Source organism: Carcharodon carcharias, chromosome 34, assembly GCF_017639515.1.
Source record: "Carcharodon carcharias isolate sCarCar2 chromosome 34, sCarCar2.pri, whole genome shotgun sequence".
Classification (NCBI taxonomy): domain Eukaryota; kingdom Metazoa; phylum Chordata; class Chondrichthyes; order Lamniformes; family Lamnidae; genus Carcharodon; species Carcharodon carcharias.
The window spans coordinates 7,775,862-7,791,096 of record NC_054500.1 but is presented as its reverse complement, the minus strand read 5'-3'; the positions used below and the strand labels follow the sequence as shown (position 1 = coordinate 7,791,096).

The window sequence follows — 15,235 nt, the reverse complement described above, 5'->3', positions numbered from 1 at the left end:
AGAATCTTTACATTGCAGAAGTCATTTGGCCCATCGAGTCTGCACTGGCTCTTTGAAGAGCATTTTACCTAGTCCCACTCCCCTGCCTTATCCCCGTAACTTGCACATTCTCTTTTCAGGTAGCAATCCAATTCCCTTTTGAATACCTCGATCGAACCTGCCTCCAATTCCTTTCAGGAAGTTTGTTCCAGACTCCAGCCACCCTCTGGGTAAAAAAAGAATTTCCTCACATCACGTTTACTCCTTTTGCCCTTTATTTTGAATCTGTGCCCTCTATTCTTGATGTTCTCGAGTGGGAACAGTTTCTTACTATTTACCCTGTCCACACCCCTCAGGATCTCGAATACCTCTATCAAGTCTCCTCTCAGCCTTCCTTTCTCCAAGGAAAACAGTCCAAATCTCTCCAATCTATCCTCATAGCTACAGTTCTTCATCCCAGGGATCATTCTTGTGAATCTCCTTGGTACTCTCTCCAATGCCTTCATATCCTTCCTCAAGTATGGCACCCAGAACTGGACACAGTACTCCAGATGAGGCCTAACTAGTGTCTTATACAAGTTCAACATGACCTCCTTACTCTTGTACTCAATGCCCCTATTAATAAAGCCTAAGATACAATATGCTTTATTAACTGCTCTCTCAACATGCCCTGCCATCTTCAATGACTTATGTACATATACCCTGAGGGCCCTGTGTTCCTGCACTTCCCTTAGAGTTTCTCTCTTTATTTTATTCTGTCGCTCCATATTCTTCCTGCCAAAATGAACCACCTCACACTTCTCTGCATTAAATCTCATCTGCCACTTGTCTGCCAATTCACCAACATGTCATGTCCTGTTGAAGTTCAGGATCATCCTCATCACAGTTGACAATGTTCCCAATCTTCGTATCATCTGCAAATTTTGAAATCATGCCCTGAATACTGCAGGGTCAATATATATCAGGAAGAGCAAGGGTCCCAGCACTGATCCCTGGAGAACTCCACCATGGACCTTCCTCCAATCTGAAAAACAACCATTTATCACTACTCTCTGTTTTCTATCATTCAGCCAATTTCTTACCCAAGTGCCTACTTTCCCTTTTATTCCATGACCTTGAATTTTGCTCATGTCTGTTGTGTGGCACTGTATCAAATGCCTTTTGAAAATCCATATACACCACATCAACAACATTGCCCTTATCAACCTTCTCTGTTACCTCCTCAAAAAACTCCAGCAAGTTAGTTAAACATCATTTTCCCTTAATGAATCCAGGCTGGCTTTCCTTAATTATCCTGCACTTGTCCTAAGTGATTATTGATTTTGTTCCAAACTATAGTTCCCAGAAGTTTCCCTACCACTGCATTCAAACTGATCGGTCTGTAGTTGCCGGCTTTATCCTTGCGCCCCTTTTTGAACAAGAGTGTAACATTCACAATTCTCCAGTCCTCCAGCACCATCCCTGTGTCTAAGGAAGACTTAAAGATTATCACTAGTGCCTCTGCGATTTCCACTCTCACTTCCCTCAGTACCCGTGGATGCATCTCATCTGGTCCTGGTACCTTATCAATTTTAAGTAAAGGTATCCTTTCTAACACCTCCTCCTTCTCAATTGTAAATTCTTCTAGTGTACCAGTTACTTCCTCTCTCACCTCAGCCTGGCTTGCATCTTCTTCCTTTGCAAAGACAGATGCAAAGTACTTGTTTAATACCTCCACTATTCCTCCTGCCTCCATGTGCAAGTCCCCTTTTTTATCCCTAATCGGCCCTACCCTTTCTTTTACCACATTTTTAAAATTATTTATATGCTTATAGAAGACCTTGAGATTTCCTTTTATATTAGCTGCCAATCTCTTTTCATGCTCTCTCCTTGTTTTCTTATTTGTTTTAGCTCTTCCCCTCTGGTCCTTCTATATTCAGTCTGATTCTCCAGTGTATTTTCCTCCTGACAACTGCTGTACGCGTACTTCTTCCTTTCCATCTCCACCTCTATCTCCCTCATCATCCAGGGTGCTCTGGATTTATTTTTCATACCTTTCCCCTTCAAGGGGATATACCTTGACATTGCCTGCAACAATTTTACTTTGAAGATGGCCCATTGATCCGCCTCTTTCCTGCAGTATCCAAATATTTTACTTTATTTCTTCTGATTAAGGTACCTCTGTACCACTCAAACAACTGGATAAAAAAATTTAAAGAGATTTAGCAATAGTTTTAGAAACACAGGCTGATACGGACCCACAGTTGCCTCGATGAAAGAAATCTGCATATTTTAACTGCAACCTTTTGCCATCCAGGTGGTGAAATGTTGAGAAAACCTGCACCTTAAAGTTGTTTAAAACCCGTATCCCACTGCCTTTGCACTGTGTTCCGAGAGGAACAGACAGAGGTAGTCGAATGAAAACAGAATTACCTGGAAAAACTCAGCAGGTCTGGCAGCATCGGCGGAGAAGAAAAGAGTTGACGTTTCGAGTCCTCATGACCCTTCGACAGAACTTGAGTTCGAGTCCAGGAAAGAGCTGAAATATAAGCTGGTTTAAGGTGTGTGTGTGGGGGGCGGAGAGATAGAGAGACAGAGAGGTGGAGGGGGTTGGTGTGGTTGTAGCGACAAACAAGCAGTGATAGAAGCAGAATATCAAAAGATGTCAACAACAATATCTTTTGATATTCTGCTTCTATCACTGCTTGTTTGTCGCTACAACCACACCAACCCCCTCCACCTCTCTGTCTCTCTATCTCTCCGCCCCCCACACACACACCTTAAACCAGCTTATATTTCAGCTCTTTCCTGGACTCGAACTCAAGTTCTGTCGAAGGGTCATGAGGACTCGAAACGTCAACTCTTTTCTTCTCCGCCGATGCTGCCAGACCTGCTGAGTTTTTCCAGGTAATTCTGTTTTTGTTTTGGATTTCCAGCATCCGCAGTTTTTTTGTTTTTGTTTTTATATTATAGAGGTAGTCGAATGGCCTTCTGCTGTCTCCAATTTCTACAGAGGTGATATGCTCTTGCTCATTGGTTATGGGACTTCACATTATGGGGTTCAACACAGCACCCCAAACCCAGAGAACCCGAAAACCCCAAACCCCAAAAACACCAGACCCCAAAAACCCCTGATCCCGAAAACCCCCAAATCCCAAAAACCCCAAACCCTAAAAACCACGGACCATAAAAACCCAAAAACCCCAAACCCCAAAAACCACAGACCCCGAAAATCCATGACCCTGAAAACCCGAAATCCTGACGATCACAGACACCCAAAAACCACAGACTACCCAAGCATCCCAAACCCTGAAAACCACAAGCACCATATCCAAATCCCCAGTGTATGTGTGTGTGTGTGTGTGTGTGTGTGTGTATGTGCGTGTGTGTGTGTGTGTACCATATTACACTCATGATTTCTGTATTCCAATGCAGGCTAATGAGCTCAGAACCTCTACCAGGTCCAGCTCACAATGGAGCATATGACCAGAGAACCTGCCTGCAGATGAAGGCCATTCAACCCATCATATCCATACTGGCTCTTTGCTAGAACAATTCAAAAGCTAATCCCACTGTTTTGCAAACCCACAAGCCCAGTATCTTTAGTATTGCTGAAAAAAGAGACAGCCTATCAAAGCTTTTCACCTTGAACTTATCAGGATGGCTGTGCAAGATAAACCAACAGTGAAGGGAACAACAATTCAGACTTCATCAACTTTGAATATTTGTTTGGGGGTTTCTCATGGTCTGGGTTTTTTGGGATGTGGGGTTTTTGGGGTGTGGGGTTTTGGGCTGTGGGATTTTTGGGGTGTGGGGTTTTTGGGGTGCGGGGTTTTGGGTTGTGGGGTTTTTGGGGTGTGGGGTTTTTGTGGTGTGGGGTTTTTGGGGTGTGGGGTTTTTGGGGTGTGGGGTTTTGGGGTCTAAGAATTTGTGGATTTGGGGTTTTCAGGTTTTATGGGTATGGGGTGCTGTGTTGAACCCCATAATGTGAAGTCCCACAGCCAATGAGCAATAGCATATCACTTCTGTAAAAATTGTGAGACAGCAGAAGGCCTGTCGACCACCTCTGTCTGTTCCTCTCGGCTCATACTCAAAAGGCAGTGGGATACGGGTTTTAAGCAACTTTAAGCATCCTTTTGCAAGTAGGATCGAGAGTCCCACATGGCGTGTTGCCTTCCCGGTAGCAGGATGAGGGGCATTCCGAAACAGCAAGGGTGGTGGGGTAGGGGTGTGAGGTCAGCAGAGGAGGGAGGAGCAACAAATTGGGGCCGCAGTGACTGGGGAGAGAGAGCGGGGCCAATGGGAGGTGGGAAGAGGGAGGGGCTGAGCAAAGAAATAGAGCTGGGGGAGCCCAGGGGGAAGGATGTCTTGGGTGGGTGGGGGCTGCAGTCTGAAACCTGCTGGTGGTGGAGTGGGGCGTGGTCAAATATCTCTCATACTTCTCCTGGCCCATGGGGAGTGCTGGAACAGGCACCTCTTATTGGCGAGTCTCCTTCTCATGAGTCCTGACCCTTGGGAAACAGCAACTATTAAGAACAAAAGAACAAAGAACAAAGAAAAGTACAGCATAGGAACAGGCCCTTCGGCCCTCCAAGCCTGCGCCGATCATATTGCCCGTCAACTAAAACATTTTGCACTTCCGGGGTCCGTATCCCTCTATTCCCATCCTAAATCCAGTGTCTAATTGCAATATGGAGTTCAATTTAAATGTATTAATAAAACTTCCCCATCTCTTGAGAATGGGACACTCACAAACCTCAAATCCCCTCACCGTAAAATGGCAGCAGATGTGTGTGCAGTGTTGGGTTCGAATTTTGCAATTTTAAGGATTAAGCGTCCCTCCCCTCCTGTCAATTGTTCATTAATTGTGTTTAATTGTATACAGGTGTTGAATACTTGTGTCTCTATAAATTGGAACAGGCTGTATCTGGGATTGTTGGGTTAGGAGGTGCATGTTTGTAATGTGTATCTCTGTAAATAAATGCTTATAAAAATGTGTAAAGATAGGCTCCAATTCTATCCTTCACCACTCAACTTTCTGGAGTATAACCCTGCAACTTCTTCTCACAAATTGTATGGGAGTTAATATCAAAGCAATACATTTCACATCGATTTTACAGCCCAATTACTGACATCAGGAGTTTCTCACTTACTGTGACATGTTCGTAGTCTTGCCCAAGTTCTGGTGACCCTGCTACGACCTCTCGTTCTGCAATCCACTGCTCCAGTTCATCAACCTCACGGTTTAGCTGGAAGAGCCAGTAGTGTTGCTCTAGCTTGCCTTTCCGCTCCTCAGCGAGGTCCTTCAGGCTCACGTACAAACGGTCAATTTGCGATTGCTGTTTGCTGATGTGTTCACTGCACCAGAAATACACGGTTAGTTTAACACCAGTTCCAGGCTCAACAATAGAATCAGCATTTCAGCAAACTGCAAATCAGATAGCCACCTCCTAATCTTACGGCATTGAGTCCATCTTTACTGAGCCTACCCTCAACCAGCAGGAGCAACCATATGACCAAAGAACCTGCCTGCGGATGTACGCCACTTAGCCCATCGTATCCATGCTGGCTTTTTGCTAGAGCAATCCAAAGCTATTCCCACTGTTTTGCTTGCCCACAAGCCCAGTATCTTTAGCATCGCTGAAGGAAGAGACAGTCTATCAAAGCTTTTCATCTTGAACTCATCAGGATGGCTGCGCAAGATAAACTAACAGCAAAGGGAACAACAATTCACACTTCATCAATATTTGTCCAACTTGTCCTGAAAGTGGCGTGATTGTCTCTGTTCCAGTGAGTGGTAGGTCATTCCACACTCCAACAACTTCAAATACAGAAATCTTTCCCAATTTCTATTGACAAGCCTTAATACTTGTTGGGCCACAATTGGAGTCGTGTGTTTAATCCTGGGAACCACACTTTAGGAAGGATGTCAAGGATGTGGAGAGGGTGCAGGTGTGATTTACTAGAATGGGACCAGGGATGAGGGACTTCAGTTACAGTGGAGAAGGTTAAGAAGAGATTTAGTAGACGTGCTCAAAATCACGAAGGCTTTGATAGATAAGCAAGAAGAAACTATTTCCACTGGAAGGAGGGTCAGTAACCAGTGGACGCAGATTTAAGGTAAATGGTAAGAGAACCAGAGGGAGATATGAATTTTAAAAAACACAACGAGCTGTTTTGATCTGGAATGCATTGCCTAAAAGAGAAGTGGAAGCAGATTCAACGAGCGCTTTCACAAGGGAATTGAAATATACTTAAAAAGTAGTTTTCAGGGCTATGGGGAGTTAGCAGTGGGGAGCGGGACTAATTGGAATGTTCTTACAAACACAAGCACAGAGATAGTGGGCCAAATGGCTCTTGTTTAAAATTCTATCTTCTTCCTTATTCTTTTTGTGATAATTTTAAATTGATAATTGATTAAATTGAAAATTGCCCTGGTATATCCTGTACACAAAAAGGACAAATCCCACCCAGCCAATTACCGCCCTGTCAGTCTACTCTCAGTCATCAATAAAGTGATGGAAGGAGTCATCAGCATTACCATTAAGTGACACTGGCTTAGCAATAGCCTGCTCACTGCCGCTGAGTTTGGGTTCCACTAGGCTCATTCTGCTCCTGACTTCATTAAGGCCTTGGTCCAAACATGGACACAAGAGCTGAACTCCCGAGGTAAAGTGAGAGTGTCTGCCCTTGACATCAAGGTGGCATTTGACCGAGTGTGGCATCAAGGAGCCCTAGCAAAACTGGAGTCAATGGGAATCAGGGGGAAAACTCTCCACTGGTTGGAGTCATACCTAGCACAAAGGAAGATGGTACTGGCCATTGGAGCTCAATCATCTCAGTCCCAGGACATCACTGCAGGAATTCCTCAGGGTAGTGTCTCAGGCCCAAACATCTGCAGCTGCTTCATCATTGACTTTCCTTCCATCATAAGGTCAGTAGTGGGGATGTTCGCTGATGATTGCACAATGCTCAACACCATTCATAACTCCTCAGATATTGAAGCAGTCCATGTCCAAATACAGCAAGGTCTGGACAATATCCAGGCTTGGGCTGACATGTGACAAGTGACATTTGCATCACACAAGTGCCAGGCAATGACCATCTCCAACAAGAGAGAACCTAACCATCTGCCCCTGACATTCAATGGCATTACCATCACTGAATCCCCCACTATCACCTTCCTTGGGGTTACCATTGACCAGAAACTGAACTGGACCAACCATATAAATACTGTGGCTACAAGAGCAGGTCAGAGGCTGGAAATCCTGCAGCAAATAACTCACCTCCTGACTCCCCAAAGCCTGTCCACCATCTACAAGGCACAAGTCCGGAGTGTGATGGAATACTCTCCACTTGCCTGGATGAGTGCAGCTCCAACAACACTCAGGAAGCTTCACACCATCCAGGACAAAGCAGCCTGCTTAATTAGCCCCCCATCCACTCAATTTTCACTCCCTCCACCACCGACGCACAGTAGCAGCAGTGTGTACCATCTACAAGATGCACTGCAGAAACTCACCAAGGCTCTTTAAACACACATTCCAAACCCATGGCCACTACCATCTAGAAGGACAAGGGCAGCAGACAGATGGGAACACCACCATCTGGAAGTTCCCCTCCAAGCCACTCACCATCCTGACTTGGAAATATATTGCCGTTCCTTCACTGTCGCTGGGTCAAAATCTTGGACCTAACAGCACTGTGGGTTACCTACACCACATGGACTGCAGCAGTTCAATTGGTAGCTCACCGCCACCTTCTCAAGGGGCAGTTAGGGGTGGGCAAAAATGCTGGCCCAGCCAGCGACACCCACATCCCATGAATGACTTAAAAAAAAGTAAACATTGACCCTCCAACCAGAGGAAATGGATTCCATTTTTCTGGTCATGTGATGGCTGTCTTGGAGGCAGAGGGAAAGGAGCAGGAAAATGGGAGGAGCCAAGCTGGGATGGCTTCCTGATGCATTCAGGCCCTGGGAGGTTTTTCAGGGGTGGGTGCTGATCCAGATAGGCTTCCCGCACCATGGAGGCATGCAGCCAATTTACATGCTTAAGTCGTCAGTAGGGGCGATTTTGTGGCAGTGCCATCGCTGGTGGCAAAGTGGTCCCTCACTGTGCGCGGAGGCTGCCAACTTCGTGAAAGCTGCCTCCCTGTGGCAGGCTTGGGGCTGGTGGTGGCGGGTAAAGAGGGAGTGGGGGGGAGGGGTGCAATTGAAGCTGGAGGCTCCATGCTCCATGGAAGGGGTTGCCATTAGGAATTGCTGCGCCTGCCCGAGTGGTTTCTCCTCCTTTCCAAGGGGGGTCTACCTACCGGCTTGGCCCCTCTGAGATTTTATCCTTTAAATTTTCGCCCCTGGGGCACTTCCATGTTGAGGTGCCCTCAGGGTCTCCGGTTTGCCTCAGCGGCGCCCACCTCCCCTGTCAGAATCGTCAGCTCATCCACCTTAACAGGACGTTGAGCAAGGAGGCAGCCAATTGGGACACCTCCTCTGGGAATACTGCTCCGCTGGTCTCACTGCCAGCCAAGTGCCCCTTTGGGACTCCCATTTGGCCCCTACATCGGGGGCCCAAATTCCATGGGAAAATCCAGCCCAATATCTTTCCCCACTAACTCTATCAAACTTGTCCAAAATTTACAAACCTCTGTTCGAGTGAGGATGTTTTTCACTTATAAAGAGCATGGCTCAGTGCATTACCCATGATATTCAAGATTCATTAAACATATGATAATAACTATTATTAATAATAAATATACACTGAACATCAGCATTGATAGAAGAAGTCTTGTCAGCATTTACTGGCAAGGCTACGCAAGTTGTTGGCCAATCATTGAGTTCTCATTCTGTCTTCCAGCAACCAACCTTTTATGTTGCTCCTCCCCAGTCCTGTTATAGTTTTGTGTTAACTATTATTCCTTTCATCTCCCCTGTCAGTGACTTGCAGTTACAATGTTTTATGCACTTAAATAGTTTTTATTGTTGGAGCAAACATAGGAGAAATGGGAACTTGAACTCTTTCTCTATGTATGAACAACAGAGAGTTTGGAAACGTGACAACACAGATTGATAAACACCCAGGGCAAACAAAAGCCTCATATCCTGGGCGGAGACTAGTTACCAAGACACCACATCCTAAGTACAAGATAAAATCTACAAACAAAGCTTGCAGAACAGAGGCTTATAGACTCAGCGTCATTCTCACTATAGACACAGCGTCACAATCACTGTAGACACAGCGTCGCGTTCACTGTAGAAACAGCGTCGCGCTCACTGCAGACACAGCGTCGCGCTCACTGTAGACACAGCATCGCTCTCACTGTAGACACAGCATCGCTCTCACTGTAGACACAGCGTCGCTCTCACTGTAGACACAGCGTCGCTCTCACTGTAGACACAGCGTCGCATTCACTGTAGACACAGCATCGCGTTCACTGTAGACACAGCGTTGTTCTCATTGTAGACACAGCGTCACTCTCACTGTAGACACAGCGACACTCTCACTGTAGACACAGCGTCGCACTCACTGTAGACACAGCATCACACTCACTGTAGACACAGCGTCGCTCTCACTGTAGACACAGCGTCGCGCTCACTGTAGACACAGCGTCACTCTCACTGTAGACACAGCGTCGCGTTCACTGTAGACACAGCGTCGTTCTCACTGTAGACACAGCGTCGCTCTCACTGTAGACACAGCGACACTCTCACTGTAGACACAGCGTCGCTCTCACTGTAGACACAGCATCGCTCTCACTGTAGACACAGCGTCGCGTTCACTGTAGACACAGCGTCGTTCTCACTGTAGACACAGCGTCGCTCTCACTGTAGACACAGCGACACTCTCACTGTAGACACAGCGTCTCACTCACTGTAGACACAGCGTCGCACTCACTGTAGACACAGCGTCGCTCTCACTTTAGACACAGCGTCGCTCTCACTGTAGACACAGCGTCGCTCTCACTGTAGACACAGCGCGCGCTCACTGTAGACACAGCGTCACGCTCACTGTAGACACAGCATCACTCTCACTGTAGACACAGCGTCACTCTCACTGTAGACACAGCATCGCGCTCACTATAGACACAGCGTCACTCTCACTATAGACACAGCGTCGTGCTCATTATAGACACAGCATCACGCTCACTATAGACTCAACATCGCTCTCACTAAAGACTCAGCGTCACTCTCACTATAGACTCAGCGTCACTCTCACTGTAGACACAGCGTCGCCCTCACTATAGACTCAGCATCACTCTCACTGTAGACACAGCATCACTCTCACTATAGGCACAGCGTCACTCTCACTATAGACACAGCGTCGTGCTCATTATAGACACAGCGTCACGCTCACTATAGACTCAACATCGCTCTCACTAAAGACTCAGCGTCACTCTCACTATAGACTCAGTGTCGCGTGCACTATAGATACAGCGTCAGTTTCACTATAGACACAGCATTGCACTCTCCTAGACTCAGTATCACAATCACTATAGACATAGCGTCACACTCACTATAGAAACAGCGTCGCGCTCACTATAGACACAACGTTGCGCTCACTATAGATACAGCGTCACTCTCACTATAGACACAGCGTCACTCTTGCTGTAGACACAGCATCACTCTCACTGTAGACACAGCATCGCCCTCACTGTAGACACAGCATTGCACTCTCCTAGACTCAGTATCACACTCACTATAGACACAGCTTCGCACTCACAATAGACACAGCATCGCACTCACTATAGACACAGCATCGCACTCTCTATAGACACAGTATCGCACTCACTGTAGACATAGCATTGCACTCTCCTAGACTCAATATCATGCTTACCAGCATCGCACTCACTATAGACACAGTATTGCACTCTCCTTGAGTCAGCATCAATCTCACTATATACTCAGCATCACTCTCACTATGGGTCAGCATTGTTAACTCCAATAATTGTACATAAGGGAGTAATTAGTCTGAAGCTAGTCTCTTACCTCAAGCAGGATTATTCTTCAGACCGCTCCACAGAGTGACAGACTCCCAGTTCATTTTGCCCTGGAGTGTTACAGCTATACCCAGTTATGGGTGAGCCAATGGCCATCACCATTTTTAACAATGCAATTGTCTTAACAATATAATTGCTATACAATGTAATTGCCAGTCAAAAAGAAAATTGTTATTGGATCTTGACAATGTAATTACTGATACATTGACAGATTGCCCTCTTTTTCCTTAAAATTAAAGCTTTTGAAAAACTCAAGAACATTTATTTTTCTCTAAATCAAACAAAAGGAAATAAAGTCACATATTTTCATATTATAGATCCCACATTCCCTTTACCATATATATATAAACAACTACAAAGCAAAAAAAAAAATCGGGTTTCCATTTCGTCATTATAAGACATCTAATACATTTAGTAAATTCTTGGAGTAGGCATTTCTTTTTGTAAAACAGTCTGATAATTGGTGACCTGTGTCAACCCATCATATGTTAGAGATCTCCTTTCTCTGTAACATTTCTTTTATGCTAGCTAGGTCTATTTTTAACCTTTTCTCTGCAACACTTTTCATTGAGTGAATGTTATCCCAAAGAGACCGATTATCAACATAACATTCCATGGGCAAACCTTTCTCACGTTATCCTATGCATAGTATTTCCGTCAGACTATTGGATAAGTAAACCCCCATATCTAACGCTTCTACTAAGGCCAGTGTTTCAGCAGCTAAGTTACTTTTCACTGCCCTTTTTATTTTCTTGGCTTCCCAAGCCAACAGGCAACATTTATTATTCTTTCCCACCAAGAATATGATAAACCCTGCCGTGCTAGAATATCCATCCAAAAGATTGGCACGTGAAGCTTTGCCAAAAGCCCCACATCTTATGGTTCACCCAAGGCTGGGAATTTGAGTGTGCATTCTTCTGAATTTAATTTCTTCAATGTTCTATTTGCTCTCAGAACTTCCTCAACTGTAACGTGCTTCATCATTGTACTCAGTTCCAATATATCATAACTAGCATCAGGTCTAGTCTGTCCAAAGAAGCTTCTCAGTTGGTCTGTTTCTTCCCTGGATGCAGGATCCTCTTTTTGTGAGGACCTGACCTGATTTATTGGAACGTGATTGATGTTTTCTAACCACGACCGTTGATTCATTGTCATTCTTGACTTGTTGTGCTTAATGTCTAAATCTATGTATTTAAAGGCCCCTGAAGCCTGACTTCCGACCTTAATTTCCTCCTTTATTTTCTTGATTATCCATTGCTCAAATTCTACAGAACCTCCCCACAGAAAATCATCAACACGCATGATAAAGATTCTTACTAATTTCTCCTTGTGATACCAGTAGAGCATTGTAGGGTCTGCCTTTAGCTGAATACAACCTGTTTCGAACAGGACAGTCCTCATGGAAAAATACCACACCCCTGATGCATTATTCAATCCATAAACACACTTGTTCAATTTCCACAGCTTTCCTTCTATATTGCCAGCTTTAGCAGGTTTCACAAAAACTTCCCCTTGAAATTTTTCACCCTGCAAAAATGCAGCCTTTATATCAATCCATTTGCACTCCCATGATGCTAAAATAGCCAAAAAAAATCTTCAAGCTCATTTTCCCTGCAATTGGGGAGTCCACCCTGACATCTTGATCCCTAAGTCATTCTTCAAAGCCTTGGGCTACTAGTCTCGCTTTAGTCTTGTACATGCCATCAGGAAGTAGCTTTTCTGTACAGATCCAACTGTGCGATAAGGCTGGCTGTCCCCTGTCAGGTATTTCAGTGCATACCACATATCCTTTCCAACTTTGCAACTCTATTTGCTTGGCTTCCTTTATCAGCTTATTTTCCAATTTATCAGCAGCTACAAAAACCTCTCGATCATACATTCTTCTATTTCTATTGACATTCCTAGCTTGTTCTGTAGACCTCGTTCTCGTCAAGCTATGACCTCTACTCGCATTCCTCTCTCTTTCTGGAGTACTGCTATATGATCTTTCCCACGTGTGATCAGAATCCCTTTCGCAAGTCCGTGATCTTTTCCTGGGGTCACGACCACTTTCTGGTCCACTGTCAGAACTCAGTGCGCTTTCTGGGCTTCCACATCTTTACCTCGGTTTGCCAATCCGCGGGTCAGATCTCCTGTCCTTCATCCTGCACATTTCGCCATTGTTTGTATTTACCAGTGGCCTTTCCTGCTCTCCGTATGGTGGTGGCATCCCTCCACACACTGCTCCCTTCTGACACATATGTTACCCTTGTTCCTACTTTGGGTAGTTGCCCTTTTGGACAAATAGCCTTATCCTGTGCTTCAGTGTTACTTTGTTCATCGTCAGTTGACCCTCTATCTGCCGTAGTCGGCTCCTCATAACTGTCCAATATGTGCGTATGTGAAGTGGAAGGCACCTCTTCGCTTTCTATGTCCTGTTCAGAACCTGTAAAGGTATAGTCAGTGCCAATTAACCTCAAAGAACGTACCCTAATAGTGTGATCCCCGTGTGTACAATCACTACTTTTCCATCACTGCCTATCACTTTGCCAGGACCTTTCCACTTTTTCCGGCCTTCCCTTTTGTAATATAGCATGTGTCCTTGTCTAAACTGTATCCTGGTGGTCTTTTGTGGTGCCATAAGGCTCTCCAAATTTTCTCCGAAACCTCAGCTTTAATGAAAGCTTTTCTGCCTGCATGCAAAGCCTTCAGATGAGCAGAAAAAGTGGAGCTAATGTTAGTCCCTTCTAGAGCAGGGGAAACATCTGACAACATCGAAGGCAATTTCGGATTCCTTTTGTACACCAACTGGTACGGACAGTACCCAATCCCCACCACCCCCCCTACCCCCCACTCCCCACCCGAACCATTTGCAAAGAATTCTTTGCATGTGCTGTCCATGCCAGTACCGTTTGCAATTTGCAATCTGGTTGATCGGCCAATATTTTATGTAACATGTCCTCTATCGCTGCATGATTTTTCTCGCACAGACCATTACTGAAACAGACTCTCAGCCACAGTGTACATAACTATGATATTCAAATTTTCACACGTCTCGAAATTCCTCATTCGCAAATTTCCCACCATTATCGGTCAGGAATTTTGTTGGCGTTCCTAATCCTGTTCCCACCCATTTCCCCATGACCTCAGCGACAATGGTCCTTTTGTCCTTGCTATGTTGTACAGTGCATAGGCTAAATCTGGTCGCCATATCTATGAAGCGTAGCAAAGAAATATCCCCATCTTGTCCCATAAGTTTAAGTCCATTGCCACTGCATCGTTAAATTCCCTGACTAGTGGCAAGCTCATAACAGGACGTGGTGGTGTCCTTCGATATTAAATACAAATTTCACACTGAGCCATGATTCGCTCAATAAGGTCATCAGATCCTTTATCAACCACTCCAGCATCTCATAGTAGAGCTTCCAGTTTTTGTGGTGCTGGATGTGCAAACTGTCTATGCAACTTCCAAATAATCTTTCTTTTGTCCACCAAATTCTTATTACCAGAAGTTAACAAAACTTCATGAACTTTTTGATGAGAGATACCTGGCTTTCTTAGTGACAGGCAGCCATGGCCTGCAATGTAGATCCACATTTTTCCCCAGACACAACTGCTTTAACATTCTTCACGTCCAGCGTCATCTGAGCCTTTTTCATTGAAAATCGGCTTAACAATAGAGGTAACTGGCTAGAGAGACCACATCAGTACTGATGAACCGACCGATCCCAGCTATCCTGCAAGGGAGGACCATCCTTTTGGAAGACATTAGTGTGTTATCATCTCCAAACCTGAAGCAAGTGGAGCTTTCATACTCCTTGACCTCCCGCCAGTCTGCCTCATCGAGAGACTCCAGGTAAGCAGTTGAGCCAATCCAGCCCACACATTGTGGAAGAGCAATTGCTGTCCAGAACTGCGCAGTTGAACGAATCGACCATCAAGATACGCGTCACTGGATTCAAACTCTCAGTGACCAACACAGTTCCACCATAACAGTCACCATCATCATTTTCAGCCTCAGTCTCATGGGTTACTTCAAAAACACGATTCTTTCACTGTGGGCAATCCATCAAGTAATGATACTTAAAATCTCACCAATAACACTGATTAACCATTCCCCATGCACTTTTCGAGCTCAAGTGCCTACGATCACTGTCCCAAACCCATTTTTTGTCTCAACTCTCAAATTGGCTAAAGGTACCACCATTTTCAGACCACCTGTCAGTGGCGCTGTCTTTGTATTGAAATCTTCGCCTAATATTTGGTTGATCTCGGAATTCGGCCACCACAGAATCCTCCATCC

At 45.1% G+C, this 15,235-nt stretch overlaps 1 protein-coding gene across 1 annotated transcript in view; it reads right to left on the bottom strand.

The window, feature by feature from the left end:
* Positions 1-15,235, bottom strand: part of LOC121272525 (spectrin beta chain, non-erythrocytic 4-like) — a 380,289-nt gene that overhangs the window by 47,966 nt on the left and 317,088 nt on the right. Inside the window, exon 24 of the mRNA XM_041179140.1 lies at positions 5,112-5,316. Coding sequence (XP_041035074.1) covers positions 5,112-5,316 — 205 coding nt within the window. The remainder of the gene's footprint in view (positions 1-5,111; positions 5,317-15,235) is intronic.